This window comes from Urocitellus parryii, chromosome 10, assembly GCF_045843805.1.
Source record: "Urocitellus parryii isolate mUroPar1 chromosome 10, mUroPar1.hap1, whole genome shotgun sequence".
Classification (NCBI taxonomy): domain Eukaryota; kingdom Metazoa; phylum Chordata; class Mammalia; order Rodentia; family Sciuridae; genus Urocitellus; species Urocitellus parryii.
Genome location: NC_135540.1, coordinates 94,011,138 through 94,034,688, shown reverse-complemented (window position 1 = coordinate 94,034,688; position 23,551 = coordinate 94,011,138). Strand labels below are relative to the sequence as shown.

Genomic DNA, 23,551 nt, shown 5'->3' with positions numbered 1-23,551 from the left:
TTAAAGAATAGTTCTTTTTTTTTTTTTTTTTTTTTTTGGGTACCGGGGATTAAACTCATGGGTACTCAATCACTGAGCCACATCCCCAGCCCCATTTTGTATTTTATTTAGAAACAGGGTCTCCTGAGTTGCTTAGCACCTTGTTTTTGCTGAGGCTGGCTTTGAACTCAGGATCCTCCTGCCTTGGCCTCCTGAGCTATTGGGATTACAGGCAAAAGAATAATTCTTTGATGTCAGTTATATTTATGAACAACCAGAATTTACAAAAAAGATTAATAAAGATTACAAAAAATCCTGAACCTTGATAAACAAACATAAGAAGATATGTAAAAATAAGAAGCTATTAGTTTATGTGAGAAGTGGTAAGTAAAAAGTATAATTATGATAAATAATGGGACAATACATTGCTAAAAATACAAAGTTCTCAATGACTATAATTACAAACTGAACTTATATGTCTCAAAATAACATGTTATCATTTTAAAAGAAACAATGGGTAATTGGATTTTGGAGCTGTTGTTTTAGCACAACTTATTTGTAACAAAGATCTTTTCAAAAGCTCTGGTTTTTCCTTTCTCTTCCTATGCTTTCAAGATCAGTAACCTTAATTTTGACTTGAAGCTTCCAGTAGGGCTCAATTAATCTCCTGAAATCCTAAGTACACTAACCATTATTGAATACTTAGTAAGGGAGACAGTTCGGTTTTGGTACATTCTCAAAGATATGTAAGATAAAATAATGGTTAATAATTACTCATTATTTTACCCCTCCAGTTCAGTTTCCTATTTCATAATTTTGAAATATTTAGCACTCACCTTAAGTCACAAGAACTGTGATTTAAGTTGTGCCATTTTTAAATGTTGATATTGGTGGCAATAATATTACAAGCAATGATGAGCATAAGAGGAGCAAGTTAGATTGAGTAAGTACCTATTGTGCTAAGTTTTATATTAAGTTCCTATAAAATTTTCCAAATAATCTTAGGAAATATCATTTTTATTACATTATGTAAGTGAAAACCCAAAACTTTGAAAGAATAGGTAACTTAAGATTTTATAGTTGGTAAACTGATAAGCCAGGATCTGAGTGCAAAATGTGCAACTTCATAACTTTATTTTTATCATTAAGTTATACTATTTCCCAAGATTCTGTTATTTTTCAGTAAAATACATAAAAAACATCCAAATCTTGAGAATTTTTGATACCCTAGGATAGTCTAATTATCTCAATCACCAAAGAACATTCATAGACACAGAATCAAAAATAAAAATGTGACAGGTCTTTAGTATTAATAGGAAAAAGGATACTATAAACTTTAATTACTTGTAAGTAGAACAGATGCTAAACTCCAACAGAGATAACTGTGGACTTGACAAGGCTATAGGCCTGCCCATGAGGCAGGAAATAAGAAGAGACATAGTACATACAATGGAAGCCCAATGATTACTAAGCATAGTCAAAATCATCCTGAGAAAATAAAAAGTCTCACTAAATTCCACAAACTGAACATAGATATAAAGTTTGAAAGATCTCAGTACTGGCTATGGTGAAAAACCCTGGGAGAGGGTTTTTTCCCCATTTTTTATAAATCAATAAATGGGCAAAGGAACTAAACTTATGTTTATATTTATAGTTAGCAAATTATATTAATATATTAATAATTCTCTTAATTTATAAAAGAACATAAATATTGAAGAGGCTATCTTTTCTCCAATATACATTTATGGTGCTTTTGTCTAGAATGAGATAACTGTATATATGTGGGTTTGTTTCTGTGTCTTCTGCTCCAGTGGTCTTCTTGTTTGTTTTTGTGCCAAAATCATGCTATTTGTGTTACTATAGCTCTGTAGTATAATTTAAGGTCTGGTATTGTGATGATTACTGCTTTACTTTTCTTGCTAAGGATTGCTTTGGCTATTCTGGGCTTCTTATTTTTCCAAATGAATTTCATGACTGTCCTTTCTATTTCTAAGAATAACGAACATAACTGGAATTTTAACAGGAACTGCGTTCAATCAGTATAGATAATACTTTTGGTAGTATGGTCCGTTTTGACAATTTTTTTTTTTTTTTTGCCTATCCAAGAACATGGAAAAACTTTCTATCTTCTAAGGTCTTCAATTTCTTTCTTTATTGCTCTGTAGTTTTCATTGTAGAGGTCTTTTACCTCTTTTGTTAGATTGATTCCCAAGTATGTTTTTTTTTTTTTTGAGGTTGTGAATAGTTTTCCTAATTTCATTTTGCTTCAGTTTATCTTATCATTGGTGTATAGGAATGCAATTGATTTATAGGTGTTAATTTTATATCCTGCTACTTTGCTGAATTTGTTTATGAGTTCTGCAAGTTTTCTGTGAAGTTTTTTTGGGTCTTCTAAATGTAGCATTATGTCTTTGGCATATAGGGATAGTTTGAGTTCTTCTTTTCCTACTTGTATCACTTTAATCTCTTTCTTTTGTCTAACTGCTCTGGCTGGAGTTTTAAGGAATATGTTGAATAGGAATGGTAAGAGGGCATCCCTATATTGTTCCAGTGTTTGAAGGAATGCTTTCAATTTCTCTCCATTCAGAATGATGTTGGCTTTGGGTTTAACATATAGCTTTTACAATGTTGAGGTTATATTCCTACTTTCCCTAGTTTTTCTAGTGTTTTGAACATGACTGGATACTATATTTTGTCAAATGTTTTTTCTGCATCTACTGAGATAATCATGTGATTCTTGATTTCCAAATGCTAAAGCAAGCTTGCATCCATGGGAACAAACACCGCTTGAACAAGGTGCACTACCTATTCCCAAGTGCAAGAAGTAAAATCAAGAATCAATTAACAGGACAACATCAAACTAAAAAGCTTCTTCAGAGCAAACAATCAAGAATGTGAAGACAGAGACTACAGAATGGGAGAAAATTTTCCTACCTGCACCTTAGATTGAACATTAATCTCTAAATATACAAGGAACTCAAAAAGCCTAAGACCAAAAAAAATATATATATATCAAATAACCCAGTCAATAAATGGGCAAAGGAACTAAACAGGCAGTTCACAGAAGAAATATAAATGGTCAATTAAAAAAAAAAAAAAACAGTTCCACATCTCTAGCAATTAGAGAAAACCAAATTAAAACCACGATGAGATTCTATTCACTCCAGTCAGAATGGCAGTTATCAAGAGAACACAAGTAACAATAAACTTTGGTGAGGATGAGTGGAAAAGGTTACTTTCACACATTGCTAGTGGGTGCTACTCTGGAAAGCAGTACCAAGACTCCTCTAAAAACTTGGAATGGAACCATTTGACCCAGATATACCATTCCTCAGTATATATCTAAAGGACTTAAAATCAGCATACTAAAGTGGTGCTGCCATTTCAATGTTTATAGCAGCTCAATTTACAATAGCTAAGCTATGGAACCAACCTAGGTGCCCTTCAAAAGATAAATGGATAAAGAAAATGTGGCATATATACACAATGGAATATTAACTCAACCATAAAGAAAAATGGCTTTTTGGCACTTACTAGTAAATGGATGAATCTGGAAACTATCATGCTAAGTGAAATAAGCGAATCCCAAAAAAACCAAAGGCTGAATGTTCTCTTTGATATGTGGATGCTAATACACAACAAGGAAGAGAAGGGAAGAATAGAAAGTTCAGTGGATTAGTCAAAAGGGGAATGAAAGAAAATAAAGGAGGGCAGGAATAGGAAAGACAATAGACTAAATCGGACATAATTTTCCTATGTTCATATATGAATATATGACCAGTGAAACTCCATATCATTCATGTACAACCACAAGAATGAGATACAAAGTTATAAATAATATGTCAAAATACACCCTACTGTTATGTATTTCTAAAAAGAACAAATAAAAGTTCTGAGACAAAAATAAAATGCTATGTGCTAATACCATTTCATTGAGACATTCTAGAAAAGGCAAAAACAACAGTGGTCACCAGGGTTTGGCTGCAGGCTTCAGAGATTATCGTAAAGAGGCGTAAGGGAACATTTTGGCCTTACGGGAATGTTTTACATCTTGTCAGTGGTGGATATGGGTCTATACACTTTGAATTCATGGTGTACACTAAATTAGTTGTGTAAAGAATTTTGTTTACACCTAAAATGGGTGAAATTTACCTTATATAAATTGAACCAGCCGGATAAATTCTTAATCATATTCCCTTTCATCACAGACCTCAATAATCTATTTCTTTTTTTTATTTTTAAAAACTTTTGAAACAATCTATTTACAATAATCTATTTTTAAATTTTCATATATTTTTTCCTACAATCACTACTTATGTAATGAATGGTCTCTCATTTATGGCTGGTGATTCATTACCTGTGGTATATTTATTCATTTTTTTAAAATTACATAACAGATAAAAGCTTCCTATGTTAAGCTCTTCATTTCCCATTCATTTTTATAAAATGAGAAAAAATATTTTCAAATAATTACATGAATATTGCTATGTTGATAGTTGCTAAAGTGTTTGGCAGGCAGGCACTAGCATCATAAAATGAAAATACCATTTTCTAGGTTATATGTTCAAGTCCAAGTGTGATATGCAAAGTACAATTATGAGATTTGTATGTATCACATATAAAAGAGACGGTACATAGAAAAGTTGATAATTTTATAGTGAGTTTGAGCAGGTTAACAAATTGAGTAAATCAGAACAGAATGATAAATAATGTAAACAGCATTAATGTAACAACAGCAGCAACAAATAGTAATATTCTAAGTATTTTACAAAATCACATCATTTAAGTTTATAAAATAATCAATAATATTAACAATCTTATGAGGTAGGTCAATCCTATTTTATAGGCTTAAGAGATAAAGTAGAAAAAAATAAGAAATTACCCAGTGTCACAGAATCCATAAGCAACCAAGCTGGGATCTGGAGGAAAGAGTAATTTGTGTGTGTGTGTGTTGCGGGGGAGTGGGGTTATTGGGGATTTAACCCAGGAGTGCTCTACCTCTGAGTTTTAACCTCAAAACTTTTTAATTTTTATTTTGAGACAAGGTCTTGATAAGTTAATAAGGTTGGCCTCCAACTTCTTATATTCCTCCTGCCTCAGCCTTCTGAGTAGTTAATATTACAGGTATGTGCTGTCCTGCCTAGTTTAGAAAACTGTTAATATATACAACATCTACATGTTACAAACAAATCTTTTAACAACCAGAACTTTGAATATTTACCTTCTCTTCCAAGGTTTCACTTATAGATGTTGCTAGTTTCAACAGCTCTTCTGAATCTTGTTGGCATCTACAATTCATAAAGGTACCTCAATGTCAATTTCCCATTGCCATAAACAGAAGCTCATATTCAAAACTAAAATATAAGATATTTATATATGGATGTGGATTTTTTTATAAAAACATATATCCAGCATATTATGAATCAGAATCCTTAAATCAGAGAAATCATTCAGCATTTGTTTTTTGGGGATTGGCTAACTTCTCTTAGCATTATATTCTCCAGCTCCATCCATCCATTTACCTGCAAATGCCATGATTTTATTCTCTTTTAATGCTGTATATGTACCACAGTTTCTTTATCCATTCATCTACTGAAGGGCATCTAGGTTGGTTCACAGTTTAGCGGTTGTGAATTGTGCTGCTATAAACATTGATGTGGCTGTTTTTAAGTCCTTGGGTATAGACTGAGGAGTAGGAGAGCTGGGTCAAATGGTGGTTTCAACCCCAGTTTTATAAGGATTCTCTACACTGCTTTCCATATTGGCTACACCAATCTGCAGCAATGTATGAGTGTGCCTTTCCCCACACATTCTTGCCAAGACTATTGTTGTTTGTATTCTTAATAGCTGCCATTCTGAAATGAGTGAGATGAAATCTTATAGTAGCTTCGATTTGCATTTCTCTGGGGATGGGAGGATTAAATGAACTCTAGATAGGGCAAAGGGTAAAAGGGGAGGGAGAAGAGGAAAGGGGACATAGGGACAGGAAAGATGGTGGAATGCGATGGTCATCATTACCCTAGGTACATGTATGAAGATAAGAAGGATGTGACTCTACTTTGTATATTCAAACAGAAACATGAGAAGGATGTGACTCTATATACAACCAGACATGAAAAATTGTGCTCTACATGTGTAATATGAATTGTAATGCATTCTGTTGTCATATATAACAAATTAAAATTAAAAAACCCCATATATCCAAAGGACTTAAAATCAGCCTACTACAGTGATGCCGCCACATCAATGTGTAAAGCAGCTAGACTCACAATAGCTAACCTATGGAATCAACCTAGGTGCCCTTCAACAGATAAATGGATAAAGAAAATGTGGCATATATACACAGTAGCATATTACTCAGCCATAAAGAAAAACGGCCCCATGGCATTTGCTAGTAAATGGATGAATCTGGAGACTATCATGCTAAGTGAAATAAATGAATCCCCATTACCAAAGGCTGAGTATTCTCTTTGACAGGTGTATGCTAACACACAATGAGGAGGGGGAGGGAAGAACAGAGAAGTTCAGTGAATTAGACAAAGGGGAATGAAAAGGAAGGGGGATAGGAGTAGGAAAGACAGTAGAATAAGCTGGACATAGTTTTCCTATGTACATATACGAACACATGACCAGTGAAACTCCACATCATGTACCACCACAAAAATGGGATCCTAATTAGCGTAAATTATACCCCATGCATGTATAATATGTCAAAATATACTCTACTATTATATCTAAAAAGAGCAAGTTTAAAAAATCCTGCAGCACTTAAAAAAAATGAAATAGGCATACTGTAAAGATACAGACATATCAATGTTTATAGCAGCACAGTTCACAATAGCCAAGTTATGTAACCAGACCACATGCCTCTCAAGAGACAAACAGATAAAGAAAATGTGGTATACATAGACAATGGCATTTTACCCTGCCATAAAGAATGAAATGATGACATCTGTTGATAAATTAATGGAACATCATGCTAACTGAAATAAACCGGGCCCAGAAAGTCAAGGGTCAAATGTTTTCTCTCATATGTAGAGGAATGAGAAAAGGGAGGAACAGTGGAATGAAACTGATCAAACTATACTATGTACATATGAATATACTACAATGAAGAATGAGGAATTCTGCCAACAGTGTTTTACTGACTTAAAGATAACTGGTTTACAAATAAATAAATTACTTCAAAGCCATGATCACCTAACATTATATAAATAAGATTTACTTTTAAATAAAAAAAGCAAAATCCTTTTGTAATAGTACTTCTAACTTAAGAAAGAAAAAAGTATGACTAGCTCACTAATTCTCAGTTTTTTTTTAAGTTATAACTTTTAAAGCCTTCAAAAAGTCATAATAAATGTTTATATAGGTCAGTGTATTTACTGCTTTTGCAGTTACCAGGGGCTTTCTTTAAAAAACACTAATTTTTGAGACCTGTTTTTATAAAAAAGAAAATAGTTCTTTTAAAACAACAACAAAAAGTTACCCAATATTTGGCTTTCGGTTGTAGTTGTCCTGAAACTGGTCCAATGCAAGCATAGCTGTGTGAATCTGTAAAGGTGCCTATTTAAGAACATTAAAAATTGGCTTCATTTATTAAATGCACAGTATGTGTCAGACACTAGGCTAAATGTTTTTAAAATATTATTTAATTTTAACCCCCATGCGAAACACTATTCATACTGATCATGACCAGAGAAGTAAAATGATTTGACCTCAAGGCAATAAAGGTATTTTTCAAGGAATCTCTCCAAGGTGGAATAATTAGTGATTATCAGGCTATTCATATGGAACTTAAGAGCAAATATTAATTGAACAACAGTAATAAAACTTTTGTGTAAGTTTATCTAATCTTTTTTCTTTATCAACAATTACAAATTTGCAAACTGTTTCTTCCTTATCACAAATACATTTGTTAAAAAATTATATCCAGTGATTTAAAAAAATATATGCCTAAGTTTGTTTGCTCTTATATAAACTCTACATGGTTAATAAAATCTTAATAAAATCAATTTGTATAAGTTATTGAAATCATTTTATAACCAAAGCTAACAAATCCTATCAAGTAAAACTTTAATCATTCTAACATTTTTTTCCATGATACAAATTCCTGTTTTAAATTCTTCAACTTCAGATATATGAGCATAATTAATTAATTAATTAATTAAGAAAACCTGAGGGCAAGAAATATACATGGTTACTCCATTTTAACATTATCATCACTTACCAATTCCCATCCCCCACTCTGTTGCCTCTTTCAAACCTGAAAAGTGTGTATTTACCTCAGGTTTGCTAAAATCCGCAATAAGGCACTTTGGATGTTTTATCTGCTTCTCCAATGGTTCCTAACAGGAAAAAAAATTATTATTTCACAGCAAGTGAGTGATTACTTGACAAAATACACTGTTATGTGTCAGTGCAATAGACATAACAATGAACCTTTTCCAAAGGTCTGAAATAATAATGTAAAGAAGTTTGTCTTAATTGAAATATAAAATATCTACTATTCTCCCTTATTACCACACTATAAAAAGTTACATGCAAACAACTGCTCTACATAGTAAACTTAAGAACTAACAAGAACATCTTTATACTCCAAAAACTTTATTGTTATTTACAAAAACAGATATTGTTAAGCACACTTCACATGTCTGACAAGACCAGAATAGATATTCTAAGATAAAACCTTTGTGGATTAGAAAACCATCAAGGTAAAACAAATAAAAACCTGAAAGACAATTACCCCCAAATACCCACCCAATCTGAACTTACTTGAGGCAAAAACTATTCAGTTAAAAATTGGGGACAGAGCAAGAAAGAAGTATATAGGGGCAGATGTGACTAGCTGTAATATTTTATTATTTTAGTTTTGCCTTGAACAAGCCTTCAGGAGTACTATTACTGTTAATAATTCTGGTGTGGGGGAAGACAATGAAGTTAAAACCCGAGAACTTGCAATAAAACTTCCCCAAATTCCAAGTAACATCATCAAAAAACCAACCAATCAGAGATGTGTTAGACAGATTACATGGAGAAGTGGCCTAAAGACTTAAGTAGCAGGAGATCTCTTAATTTCAGGACCATAGGTCTTTATATTCTATTTAGCAACTTACACTTTCATGTCAGGTAATTATTTTATATTTCCAATATACACACTGTTTTTTCTTTAAGCATTAAAATTCAATAGAATTTTAACTTTAAATTAAATTTGAATTAACAAGTATAACAAAGAAATATTTCTTAAAAAAATAAACTAATAAAGCAAAACAACCTTTGATATATCTTTTGAAAATATGTATGTTTTATCTCTTAGGAAGTAAACAGTATGATCAACTCTTTGATTATTCAGTAGTGTATATTTCCTTTGAGGTATGCTTATATAGATTTTTTGATATCAGTTTGTTTCTTATATTAATCCTATTTTCCTCAAAGTGGGTACAAGTTAAACAAAAATTATACAGTGTTTTTGACATCAATTTGTTTCTTAGATTGATTCCATTTTCCTCAAAGTGAGTACAAAGTAAAAGAAAACAAAATCAATTCAGCTTTTAAATTAACTGTTTGGTTAACTGAGTATTACATTTTTCTCTTAAGTTATTATTTTTATAGAAGGAAATGTATATATACATATATTTTAGTTGAAGGTGAACACAATACCTTTATTTTATTTTTATGTGGTGCTGAGGAATCGAACCCAGTGCTTCATGCATGCTAGTCGAGCTCTCCACCACTGAACCAAACCCCAGCCCCAAGAAAAAAATATTTTTGAAGCAAAAAAAAAAAAAAAAGAATTACTTACAAAGCAAAATGTTTTAGGAGTTTTAACTTGTACAGCTATGCCTCCATGTAAATATGGTTCCAGTTCTGTAGTATCGCCAATACTAAAAGAAAATGGTGATACCACTAGAAGAAAAAAAAATAATAAAACCATTACACAGGAATATAAATACTGATATCTGAAGATTTATTTTTATAAAAAAAATTAATTCTAATTTATAAAATTAAGAGATTCCAGTATAGATATCTTTATAGGGTAGGGGAACGTGAGGAGCTATAGAGTATTTTTTCTAATGTGATCTTTAAGACTTAAAAAAAAAAAAAAAAATCAAGAAAACTCAGAGGAAAAAAACAAAGAGAGAAATAAGAGGTACTCATTATTAACATAAAAATACATTATAAAGTTTCAATAATATATTGATACTGATCAATCATACAGTAGGTTCTGGCTTATGAAGAGACAAATGGAACAGATCAGAGAATTCTGAACAGACTTAAGTACATCAATAGACACAATAAAGGCAAATAAAGATTGCATCTCAAACCAATGAAGTTAAGATTATGCAATATAGGAAAAGCTATTGAATCTCATTCATAATACAAAAAATGTAAATTAATATTTTGCTCTGGTAATATTTTCATTCATAACACGAAATATTACATAGTCACAAAAGAAAAAAATTTAGAAAAAAGTTTGTCTGCAAAGACTGATGATGTGAAGAGATCATAAAGACATTTTGTTCAATGGTAAGTCATATGGTAAGTGATATGCTGCCTTCTGTGTAAAAAAGCAAAAGGAAACCATAGAAGGATACACAATAAACTAAGAACAGTAGTTATTTGTGGTGAACAGGTGAGAACAAAGGAGGTGTGTACTTTTGTATGTAAATGTATTATTTCAGTTACTTAACGTTTTTCACAAAACAGAAAATTATTGCAATAACTAAGCAGTAACCAATTAATAAACATTTAAAAAAGCTTCATAAATAACAGCTTTATTTAAATATCCCTCATTGTAAGAGAAATTTTTGATATAAAATGTAGATTTTCTTTGTCTCCATTCTTTGCTATCTGATTGCTTCTTCATATGTAGGCAGTCTCAAGAATCTGACCACAATCCACTAAGGCATGGACTCCAAAATAACAAATGATAATCCCAAAGGATTAGTCAATTTTCACAAAAATAGATAATTAATACTGGTGATCTGAATCTGTATTTAAGATGTTGTAACTGAGAAACAAATTCAAACAGTTGTTACCAAACATGTTTAAATATAGATACAAAGATCTATACAGAGTTTGTAACAAGGACTCATTTTTTTCTAAGAGATATATTATAGTCATTTAGAAAAAAGGCAATACTAATAGTCTATATACTAATCACATAATTATATTTTCAAACATATCAGGACAAAATCAACTCACTCTTCCCTGTACTGGGGTAAACATGCCATTCAGTTGAATTACAGTTGAGTTACAGTTCAGTTGAGGTTGTCTAGAGCTGTCTTTTACTCTTTTAGGAGGAAAACCACAAACTACATAAATTAATGTTGGCATAATTTCATTATCTCAACTTCAAATGGCCCTTATGATGCTTGATAATATTTCCATTTGTTAAAATGATTATTCTCCTCAAAACTGTGGCCTTAGCACCTTCCCTCTAATTTGGGCAATAATCTCACATAGACCCAGAAAAAAAAATGAGTATGACTTCTTGTCAATTAACTTTCAAATTTGCTTGCAGTCATAACCATTCACCCCTTCTCTTTTAGCCACTGAACAATAACATATATCCAACCAATATCTAGTTATCTTCACTTGAATACTTCACTCGACAAGCCTAAACTACTCATTATCTTCTGTCCCAAACCTACTCTCTTCTTCTTTCTTGTACTCCTTACATGAATGTTATCCAATTAGGATATTTGCTCAACTACCATGATAACAAAATGTTTCTTTTTAAATGTTTTAAGATTCTTGGAATTTTAATTCTCATTGCTAGCCCTATCAAAGCACATTTCAATTAGTTGTGTTCTATCTTGGATCTGAGACTTTTACTGTTTAACTCTGTTTGGAATGTTCTTTTTCAGTACCTTCTGAAGTCATTGCAACCTTCAGGTTTTTATCAGGTTACGCTATCCTCACTGTTGCTATCCTCCAACCAGGCAAGGTATCTTTACTAAGTTTGGAGTTCTAAGAATGTCTGTACTTTCTTAATATCATCACTGTTTAATACTTGAACTGAATGTTTTATACTCAAGACCTATGAATCAGATTTCTATCAGTTGACATTATGTTCCCAACACTGAGCATAGTATCTGAATTATAAAGGTGCCGAATAATGAATAATTATAAATGAGTCAATAAAACATATCACCTTACCAGTTATTTGTTGTGTAGATCCATTTAAACCTGTCATTCCATTAACTTCTCGAAATGTTAGAAGCTGTCCTGTCTCAAGTTTGTGGGGATGATTTTCAAGGCAAGTGACAATGCCAGGATTAGCCTAAAAATTAGAGTTATCTATTAAAAATCAAGTTCACATATTCTTTTAGTATAAATTCCAAAACTCACAGAAAAATGACAACGTTATCATAAAATCCTCAAACCCAAATTCGAAGCCATTCTTTCACATTAAGTGAAAGCAAGCCTTTAAAGAACTGTCACAAATAAATGATCAAGTTAGTACTTTTTAAAATGAATGTTGAAATATAATTTCAAGTTTAGGGGAGACATTTAGAGATTCCAAAGACTTTGGATATTTCAAAGATTTGAGGATTCTTTTGACTTGTAAAACATAAAAAAACTAGGTGTTAAAAATTAAGAGTCTACGGGGCTGGGGATGTGGCTCAAGCGGTAGCGCGCTCGCCTGGCATGCGTGCGGCCCGGGTTCGATCCTCAGCACCACATACCAACAAAGATGTTGTGTCCGCCAATAACTAAAAAATAAATAAATATTAAAAAAAAAAAAAAAAAAAAAAAATTAAGAGTCTAACACTGGCTATCTTAACGTATGGGAAGTATACAGACACTTTAAAATAAAAAACCACTCTAAGCAGGGATATACAAAATGATTTTTCAATTAATTTTTCTTAAAAAAGGTGTGAGAAAGGAAACATACTAAGTTTAAAAATAAAACATAAAGTCTGAAATACAACTATTGTTTCATGGTATATTATTCCTTTGTAATTGGCTGCTTTGGGTTTTAATGTATAATAACTATAAAGAGCACAAATAAATTACTTTGGTTAAAAGAAGTGAGTATTAGAAAGGAATTAATTCTACATTCTTTTAGGAAACAACAAATTAAGATTACATGATATCAAGGAAGTGTGGTTCTAATTTACTTCTGACTCACAGGTTAATCAACTCTTAAATTGTTCTCCCTTCTAAATATTGTTTTAGAATGTAATGGATTAGAAAAGTCTTTCTCTACCTTTTCCTATACATGCAGTGTTGGACCAGGTGACTTATGATATAGTCCATCCATCATGTGACAAAGTAAAAAGCTTAGTAAATAATGAATCACAATTATTCGGTATAGAACAAAACTGAAACTAAACTTTATAATATGCAAATGTTCTATCAAGTGTAAAATAATGATGGAGTACATCTAGACACTATTAAAATTAATATTCTAATTTCAAGTTAGTTTTAACATAACAATCAAGAAATATTTCCTAATAATTTTAAAATATAAATATTTTAAATAATTCCTAATTAACAAAATATTTCCTAATTATTTTAAAATATCATAAATGAAAATATTCATTTATTCTGCTTATTAGAATATTGTGTTAATATTTCCTTTTTAAAAGAAGCATTCACATCCACTTTAAAAAATTTTGTTTAAAAAGTTCCTTAATATAATCATACTTGCGTTATATTTGAAATGAAAATTTCTTTTGGTTCTTCTCCAGTAGTATCTGAAACTTCAAATTCCTCACCAAAATCACAAAACAACCGTGACCAAATTCCATGTACATCTGCACTGATGAACTGTGAAATGGCAAAAATAAGATTTTTAATTTATGTGAAGGAGAAAAACACCTCAAACCTAAACTCTTTCATAAAAAATTACATTTATAGTTAAGTATATTCTTTGGAAAATAAAATGAATCATGAGTGGAATAAACTGTATATAGATCAGGTTAGGAATCAAGAAATTTGGACATCTGGTGAATTGATTATTTGGTATAACAAAGTTAGAAGAACAATAAGTATATATCACCATTTTTCATTTTATGATTTTTAAATAACAAAAATTATGTCCTCATAAAATTTGAGCACAATATATAATAGTTATTTGATTTAATGGCCTGGGAATGAATATTTTAGCAAAAAAAGAAATGAGTGTACATTCACTAAAAGCAGTAAAATGAATGAAAAATAGAACAGAATGAAAAGCTAACAGCAGTCTAAAAAAAAAAAAGGATGAGGAACTAAAAGTGAAAAAACAAAGTTGTGAAATTAAAAATCAGATTCTTTTAACAAAATCTGAAGTATTTTATTAAAAGCAATGTTCTTAAAAATGCATTGTTTCTATGTCAAGAGTTTGTAAAGAAATTATTTTTGTGCTGAAAACTACTTTTAGAGCTATTGCTAAAAAAAACAAATACTTGTTCTGTAGCATATCTAACCCAGCATAAAATAGTTTTCTAACAAAAATAAAATACAGTGATATTTGGGTATATCTCATAAAAATGATTTGTCATTCCTATTTTTCAAAGTATGAGATGGCTATTAAAGTACATGCCGCTTGATCATGTGTTGTCTTTATTGATTAAAATGGGTATATACAGTTTTTGTTGTTCTTTTATTGAGACATAAAGCTGGGCAGAAATTTATACGCAGCTGCTGTTGCTGCTTCTTTTTAATTTTATTTTTATTTTTTTAAGTTTAAAAGCTGAAAACTCGGGCTGGGGATGTGGCTCAAGCGGTAGCACGCTCGCCTGGCATGCGTGCGGCCCGGGTTCAATCCTCAGCACCACATACCAACAAAAGATGTTGTGTCCGCCGAGAACTAAAAAATAAATATTAAAAAAAAATTCTCTCTCTCTCTCTCTCTCTCTCTCACTCTCTCTTAAAAAAAAAAAAAAGCTGAAAACTCCAGGACAATTTATGTATTTTTTTCCCAGAACAATTCTGAAATATAGACACGTGTAACAGTTACATAAACAAAGATTTTAGTTTATAATCTAATGTAATTATTTAGTAAAATTTCTGTTCCCTGTTGTAAGTTTACAGATTATCCTGATTGACCTTAAATTGTGAACTAGAGCACAAATTTCCCACAGTGAGAACAAATAGACTATGAAAATACCCAAACTGAAAACTTTTTTAGCATACTTATACTATACAGAATGATTCTGGCTTAATGCCATTCTTAAAGTAACAAGTTTTTTTTTTTTCTTCCAAAGAAAACAGTAACCTCCAAAACAAAGTAGAGTTAGTTGTGTGTATTCAATTACAGGAGAAGGATTATGATTTTTCTTTCTTCCCAGTGTCACCACCAAGCACCTAATTATGCTAGACCAAAACAAAACAAAACAAAACAAAAACCAAAACAAAAAAAACTAGGAGCCATTCTTGCTTACTCTTTAAAAACTAACATCCAGTCATTCACAAGTTCTATCAGCCTTTCTTTCTTTTTTTTTTTTTTTGGTGCTGGGGATGAACCCATGGCCTTGAGCATGAGAGGCAAGCACTCTACCAACTGACCTATAACCCCAGCCCCTCAGCCTTTTTTTAAAAAACTGCACAAGTTATATCAGCCTTTAAAAAAAAAAAAAATTACTTCAAACTCAACAATTTCTCATTTTCTCTATTTTCACTTCATTTTTCATCTGAGACACCAGCATCTTTCATTTAGACTACTGCAATAATTCCTAACTGGTCTGTCTGCTCCTATGCTACTCTTATAATCCAATAGTTCTCTTTCTTTGGGATCACTTTCATAATTACCTCATACTCTTAAAAATTATTAAAAGCTCAAAGGGCTTTTGTTTATGTGAGTTATATCTATTGTTATTTAAAACAATGCTAGGGAAGTAGGACAGCTAGATCAATGGCACAGTGCTTTCCTAGCCAAGTGTGAAGCCCTGGGTACTGTAAAAAAATAAATAAAATAATAAAAAAATAAAAAGGATTAAAACAGAAAAAATTAAAATACAAAAACAGACAATTTCCACAAAGTGTCAGAGGACTGACATCAAAACACATCATATAGATGCTGGAAAAATCCACTGTACCCCGTAAGAGTGAAAAAGTAATATTATGAAATATTATGTAACATTATGAAAACAATTTGAGAAGAACTCCTGAAAAGGCTTTAGAAACTATGCTAAGACCACACTTTGGAAACCACTGCTACAGTCTACTCTCCACACAACAAGCTAAAGTGATCTTTTAAAAATGTAAGTCATATCAATGTTTAAGGGGCTTAAAATTCAAATATCCTCAAAGATCCCATAAATTATGGCCCTCTACCTACTTCTCTACATCTAATACACTAGTTTGTTTATTCCTACTATCCTTTTCTCTTTTTTCTAACTGCATTTTAATGATCTTGGCTTGCCTCTTGTTGCTCAAACACTCCAAGTTAATTTTTAAACTTGCAGGTTTTTATACATTCCTCTGTTCTTTTCCAGATCTTTAAATAGCTGATTCTTTCTCAGGATTCTAGTCAAATGTCATCAGCCCAAAGAGGACTTCCTTGACTTTCTAACCTAACAGAAATGGCATTGGGTGTTCTCTGAACTTCATACAGATACTGCTTTTATTCTTTGCCCAGATTTTTTTTTCTTTGCTTATTTATTATACATCTTCCTTAGCAGATGGCAAGTTTCATGAATAAGAAAATCTGTGTCCTGTTCACTAATGTTTTTCTAGGGCCCAGAACTGCACAGGGCACATAGATGTTCAATGAATAAAATAATGCACCTCTTGAAAACCACCATTATATCATATTTAAAACTAGATGATGTATTTACTGTTTATCAACCTTTCCATTCCTAATCTTAACTCTTCCTTAATTTTGGCAATTTGTCTATAAACCAAACTTAGATCCCTGTTTTAAAAACAGGAAATGAATATACCAAAATTAAACAAAGAAATCTTATGTGATTGTCCTCATGGAAAAAGATCTTCTTTGTAACTCAATAAGTAGCTACAAATTTTAATACTAAAATTGTTCCTCTTTTGATTAATTGCATATCATTATGAAATAAGAATACCTTAATTGGAGGGTAATGAGAACGGCAATACTCATTGACCTTCTTCTGCAATGTAAGTTTCATCTCAGTCACCACCACACACTGTTGACAATAAAAAAAAATTAGACTACAAAATGAAAAATTCTTTTAGTAAAGTATAATTTCTTAAAAGTTAGAAGCACATTAGTTTGAAATGCTATCCTTATTAAAAAATTATTACCCTATTGTATTCGCTCTAAGGTTATTACCTTCAGAAACACAAAATATTATAAGTAAAAACATATGCAGGGGAAATCTACCATTAAATTCAATTACTATTAGAGACTTCACTATTAGAAGAAAACCTAATATCCTATGTGGTATCTGTGCACTGTCCAAGTGGTTGGAGCATTGTTTTACCTGTTACTACCATGAAAATACCAATCTAGCTATCAGAATACTACTTTCATGCAAACTAAAAGCCTCTTATAATTTAAAGACACATATTAGTTGGTGTAACTTTCGTTTACTTCTGAAATTCAACAGACTCAAAAAATAAACTTTTTAATGACAATATTATTAGTGAAATCACTCAATCCTATAGCAAACAACAATTTTCAATGCATACTTAATATTTTATGTTTAATTCTGCTAAAATTAGATGGTTTTAAAATCAGATTTTATTATAATTACCTTAGATTCAAAGAGGTCAAATACTTTCTCCTTATAGTAGTAAAGAACAAGATTCTCAGTCCCCTTGTGTTTCCTCTCTGCTGGTCTGAGTGAATTGGATGTTAGTTTTTACTAGCAATATTCAAGTATGGATTTAGTTTTATTTACCTATGTCAGAATATAGTATGCTACCTGTAATGAGACATTTGGAAAGTCATAATCTTGATGTTATTTATATGTGGGTATGCCATAAATGTTAAGAGTTTAACTTGGGGCCATATCTCTGTATTATATATACCAACTAAAAACTTGAGGGATAAGGGAGTTCAAGGGAAAAGACTTATCTACTGCATGTTATAAAACAGCAGATTTCCTAATTTCAGTGTTTTCTCTTAAAGCAATGCACTATGTGCACAGGCATCCATTGAGCCCTTTGTGTTACACTAGTGGGATTGGAGGGTGGCGATGATGGTGGTAAAATAAAACCTAATTTCCACATTTAAAAAAATTTGTTTTAGTTTTGATTAATGCGTATTACTTAACATGTACGAATTAAGGGGGTTCAGTGTGATATGTCAAATACATGCATATATAGGTGTGCACCAACCAAATTCAGCCTCCCTTTATCTACCTCCTTCTCACTTCCCAAACTAATCACCATTGTATATTCAGTCCACTTTTTTTTTTAATTTCCATGACAGAAAATTTAGTACTTGTCTTTTTATGTCTAGCTTATGTCACTTAGAATGATGTCCTCAAATTCCATCCATTTTGCTGCAAATAACAGTATTTCATTCTTTTTTATGGCTCACATACATTTGTATATATCTGTGAAATTTTCTTTACCTAAGCATATGTAAAAGGGCACCTATGTTAATTCCATGTTTTCATAATTGTGAACTGTGCTGCAGTAACGATGGGTGTGCAGGCATATCTTTGATATGATTTAATTTACTCTAGTTATATATACCCAGAAGTAGGAATGTTAGATCATATGGTAGATCTATTTTCAGCTTTTAAAAGAACCTCCATACTGCTTCCCATGATGGTTTTACTAGTCTACAGTCCCGTCAATAGTTTTTGAGAATGTCTTTATTTTCCACATCCTTGCCATTTTTGGTTTTCTGATAACAGTTGTTTTAATTGGGGTGAGATATTTCATTTTAGTTTTGATCTGCACTTCCCTGATGGCTAATGATAGTGATCACTTTTCATATATTTATATTTTTTGTTATTTCATTTCTTTTGAAAAACGTCTATTCAGATCATTTGCCCATTTTCTAGTTGGGTTACGTGTTTTTACATTAGGTTTTTTGAGTTCCTTAGGTACCATGGCTCCTTTGGCCAATGGGTAGTTGGCAAATATTTCCTCTCATTCTGTAGGTTAGATCTTCACTGTTTTTTCTTTTACTGTGTAGAAGATTTTTACTTTGATGTAATGCTGTTTTTTTTTTTTTTTAATTTGTCCTTTTACAGTCACAGCCAGAAAATCATTGCCTACACCAATGTCTTAAAGTGTTTTCCCTTCAGCTCTTACATTTTTTTTTTAATTTGTCCTTTTACAGTCACAGCCAGAAAATCATTGCCTACACCAATGTCTTCAAGTGTTTTCCCTTCAGCTCTTACATTCAGGGCTTTTATAAATTTTGAGTTGATTTTACTCTAGGGTGAGAGATAGGGGTCAAGTTTCAGTCTTTTACATATGAATGTCCAGTTTTCCTAGCACCATTTGAGAGACTGGCTTGTTTTTGATGTATGTTTTTAGTGCTTTTGTTGAGAATTAGTTGGCTGTAGATGTGCAGGTTTATTTCTAGGACCTCTATTCTGTTTCACTGTTGTGCATCTGTTTTTATGCCCCTACCATAGGGTTGTTACTATGGTTCTGTGGTTGTCTTGAAAGCAGGTATTTTGATATCTCCAGTATTTTCTTTTCTTTGTTCTATTTCCATATAAATTTTAGAATTGCTTTTGTCTAATTTTGAAAAGAGTATCAGTGGTATTTTGATGATAATTGCACTGAATCTATATATTACTTTGGTACTAATAACATTTAAGTAACATTAATTTTTTTCAATACAAGAACACAAGAGGAGGGGCTGGGGTTATGGCTCAGTGGCAGAGTGCTTGCCTAGCATGCATGAGGCATTGGGTTTGATCCTCAGCATCACATAAAAAAATAAATAAAATTATATATATATTAAAAAAAAAAGAACAAAGAGGGCCCTCCATTTTTTGTGTGTTTTAATTTTTTATCAGAATTTTGTAATTTTCATTGTAGAGGTCTTTTACTCCCTCAGTTAAATTTTTTTCTAGATGTTGTTATTTATAGTTATTGTGAATGGGACTGCTTTCATGATATCTTTCTCAGCAATCTCATTATTATTGTATAAAAATGCTATTGATTTTTATATGTTGATTTTGTATTCTGCAATATTACTAAATTTGTTCATTGGTTCTAATAGCCTTTTGTTTGTCTGTTTGAACTTTAGGTTTTTCTATGTATAGTATCACTGCCAATAGGAATATTTTTACTTTCTCATTTCCTATTTTTATGTCCTCTATTTCTTTCTCATGCCTAAATGCTCTCATTAAAACTTCCAATACTTTATTAAATAAGAATGGTAAGAATGGACACCTTTATCTTGTTCTAGATCTTAGATGGGACACTTTTCAGCTCTTCCTCATTCATTATGATGGCTGTAGGAATCATTTTTGTCTTTACAATGTTGAGTTACAATGTTGAGTTATGAACCTTCTATACCTATTTGTTCAGGGGTTTTATTTTGAAGGGGTGTTAAATTTTATCAAAGGATTTTTCTTTTCTTTTTAATTTTTTGTGGTACTAGGATTGAACGAAGGGCTTTGTGCATACTAGGCAAATGCTCTATCATTGAAGTGTATCCCTAACCCTTTTCATTTTGACACAGGATACAGCTCATTTGCCCAGGCTGGCCTAGAATTTATAATCCTCCTGCCTCAGCCTCCTGAGTGCTGGGATTACAGCATGTGCTACCACACCAAGCACAAATACTTTTTCTGTGTCTAAGGGATGGTTAATGGATGATTTTTATTCTTCATTCTGTTCTTATTACATTTATTGGTTTGTGTATGTTGGAACTATCCTTGTGACCATGAGATAAACTTGATCATGGTAAATTTTCTTTTGATGTGCTGTTAGATCTGATTTGCTAGAATTGTGTTAAGAATTTTTGCATTATTGATTAGTGACAACACTGGTATATGTGTGTGTGTGTGTATTTTTTGTTTGTTTGTTTGTTTGTTGTGTCCTTGTCTGGTTTTAGTAATGGGGTAATCCTAGTCTTATAGAATGATTATGTAAGGATTCCCTCCTTTTCAATCCTTTGGAATAGATTGAGAAGAACTGGAATTAGGTATTCTTAAATCTAGCAGTGAAACTGTCTGGTCCTATAGTTTTCTTTCTTGGAAGACTTAATTATTGCTTCAATATCACTATTTGTCATTGATCTGTTTGGGTTTTCATTCTTTGCATTTTTGTGGTATAAGTCGTAATATCGCCTTTTTAAAAAATCTCTAACTATTTATTTGGTCTTATTATCCTGAAAGAAAGATAAAATCTCACACAAAAAACAATACATATTGAATCTGAGGATTTGTATTTTATCATACTGAAAAAGACTTAGCCATAATTTCCTTAGCTTTCTTTCTAGAAATCCAATCTCTAAAATTAAAGCTTTCCATTCAAGCTCTCATATCTTTTATTATTCATATTTTCTCTTATTTCTATATACTGTAGCCTCAATTTCCTCAGAGCTATTATTCAATTATCTAATATCTGTGTACCCACTGCTTAATCTATCAACTAATTTCTAATTTTTGTGACTACATTTTCATTTCTACATTTTTTACTTAATTCTTTACCACATCTGTCTGGTCTTTTTTGATACTGTCTCATTTTTATATTAAATATTTACTCCCTTCTTTTAAGATTTATTCAGTTTGAAAACTATATTTACAGTTTTTTTTCCAACAATTCTTTTTTCTGAAATACTTAGAGAGGTTTAACTCTAATTTGTTCTATCCATCAACTCTTGATCAATTGAACTGCTTTTTATTGTTTTAGATTGTTAATTCCTCAAAGGGGCTTTAAATATTAGAATGCAAAGTGGCCTGACGGAGTACATTATCTAAATTTGTTTCGCTTCTGTCTGGCATTCTAGGGTATAGTCAAAATAGTACTACTACTTTGGTTTTTTACATTAAATCTTTAGCTTAGGAATTTCTGGACCACAAAGATTATTATGCTGATTTCTAAACCTGTGTGGGTATAGGCCTATGGTTACAAATTTCTAGGGAAGACCTCTGTTTTTTCATCAAGAGCTCAAGAAAAATCAGACAAGTTTACTGTTCTGATAGGCAAGGAGAAACTATTATCTGTCCTTTCACTAAGGTTGTAGGTCTCTGAGATTTCAGTTCCATGAAGAGAGGGAGTTGGGTTTCAATACCATTTCTCTATCTCATGTAGATCTAAATCTGCATCTCATATTTTCTCTCACCATTAATTCCTAAGAACAAGTATTGCAACAAGTAGCTCTGTCCCTGAGAGTGACCAACAGGGTGTTTACCTGGCCTCTAATCACTTACTTTATTTTCTGGTTAGGTAGTCATTTAAATGAAAGTATGTTAGTAATTCTTGGGTGGAATTCTAGGTGTCAGAAGAATAGATTTTAAGTTATTTGGTCCAGAACGTAAGTCTACATACTGATCTTTAAACAAGAAATGACAAAATTTAATCAAAGAAAAACAAAACAAAACAAAACAAAAACAGGGTCAATCTAGGTACTTTTAGAATATCCAATATTCTACAAAATTTTAGTACATAAGGAAGATTGAATTATTGATACATGTTTACTCCACTCTAACTGTAATGTTTCTTTATGGCTCCTTAGGAAGAAAATAGAGTTACTTTCTTGCATCTTAAATTTGACCTTGACAATGTGACTTATTTGGACAATGAAATGTTCTTGAGAGGTTGGCTTGCCTTTTGTTTTTCTGTTAATAACATGAGAACATGAATGGTGTAGTCTCCTGGTCTAAGAAGAGATATATTAAGATACTCAGACTCTGAAGTTCAAGCTAAGTTTAGTGTATACAGCAGAACCCCTAAATGACGTGCAGATACGTGAGGAAGAAATAACTGCATGCTGGTATAAATGAATTTCAGTAGTTTTTATGCACATTACTATTAAAATAGCCAAATAAATTTCTGTGTCATCAGTTCTTAAGTCCTCTCTTGAAAAATGAAATATCTGATAAGTATTACTCCAATAATTCTAATGTGAAATTTTCTTGTTTTGCTCCATATACTAACAACAGTCATGCTGTATTAATACTTGATGATATGCCTGGGAATCAGTCAATAACATTTAATACAAAATTGGCTTACTAACCTGATATTTATGTAAAAAGGAGAGATCTGTGGATTCATTGAAGGGTACGGAAGATAATGTGACGTGAACATATGGATTTAGTTCTGCAATACGGTAAAGTATAGCTTCAGCCCTAAAAAAATAATTAACCATCTTTCATTCAATCTCTCAAAGTTAGACACTTAATGACATCATAAGAACTTAATATGTTATGAAATTTTAATTGAAACAATAAATTATACAAGAAAAAAGCTAATTTATGCTTCATAAAATTATATAATCTTAAAAATGTATTGTCATAATTCATAGAAAGCCAAATAATCTCAAAGTGTACACTTATGGTTCTAAATTCCATGTCCTAGAAGTCTAAATGATTCAATAATACTAAAGATATGGCTCAATAATCCCAAAGAAATTATTTTCTAGATAGTAATGACTATATAAGAACCTTGATAATATAAATAATTAGATGGACAAATACCTTTATTTTATTTATTTATTTTTATGTAGTGGTGAGGATTG

At 31.4% G+C, this 23,551-nt stretch overlaps 1 protein-coding gene across 1 annotated transcript in view; it reads right to left on the bottom strand.

The window, feature by feature from the left end:
• Positions 1-23,551, bottom strand: part of Uba6 (ubiquitin like modifier activating enzyme 6) — an 85,412-nt gene that overhangs the window by 37,353 nt on the left and 24,508 nt on the right. Inside the window, exons 6-13 of the mRNA XM_026407781.2 lie at positions 23,051-23,162; positions 16,992-17,072; positions 13,633-13,755; positions 12,139-12,262; positions 9,779-9,882; positions 8,262-8,324; positions 7,466-7,542; positions 5,201-5,267 (exon numbers count right to left, since the gene is read on the bottom strand). Of these exons, the coding sequence (XP_026263566.2) occupies positions 5,201-5,267; positions 7,466-7,542; positions 8,262-8,324; positions 9,779-9,882; positions 12,139-12,262; positions 13,633-13,755; positions 16,992-17,072; positions 23,051-23,162 (751 nt within the window). The remainder of the gene's footprint in view (positions 1-5,200; positions 5,268-7,465; positions 7,543-8,261; positions 8,325-9,778; positions 9,883-12,138; positions 12,263-13,632; positions 13,756-16,991; positions 17,073-23,050; positions 23,163-23,551) is intronic.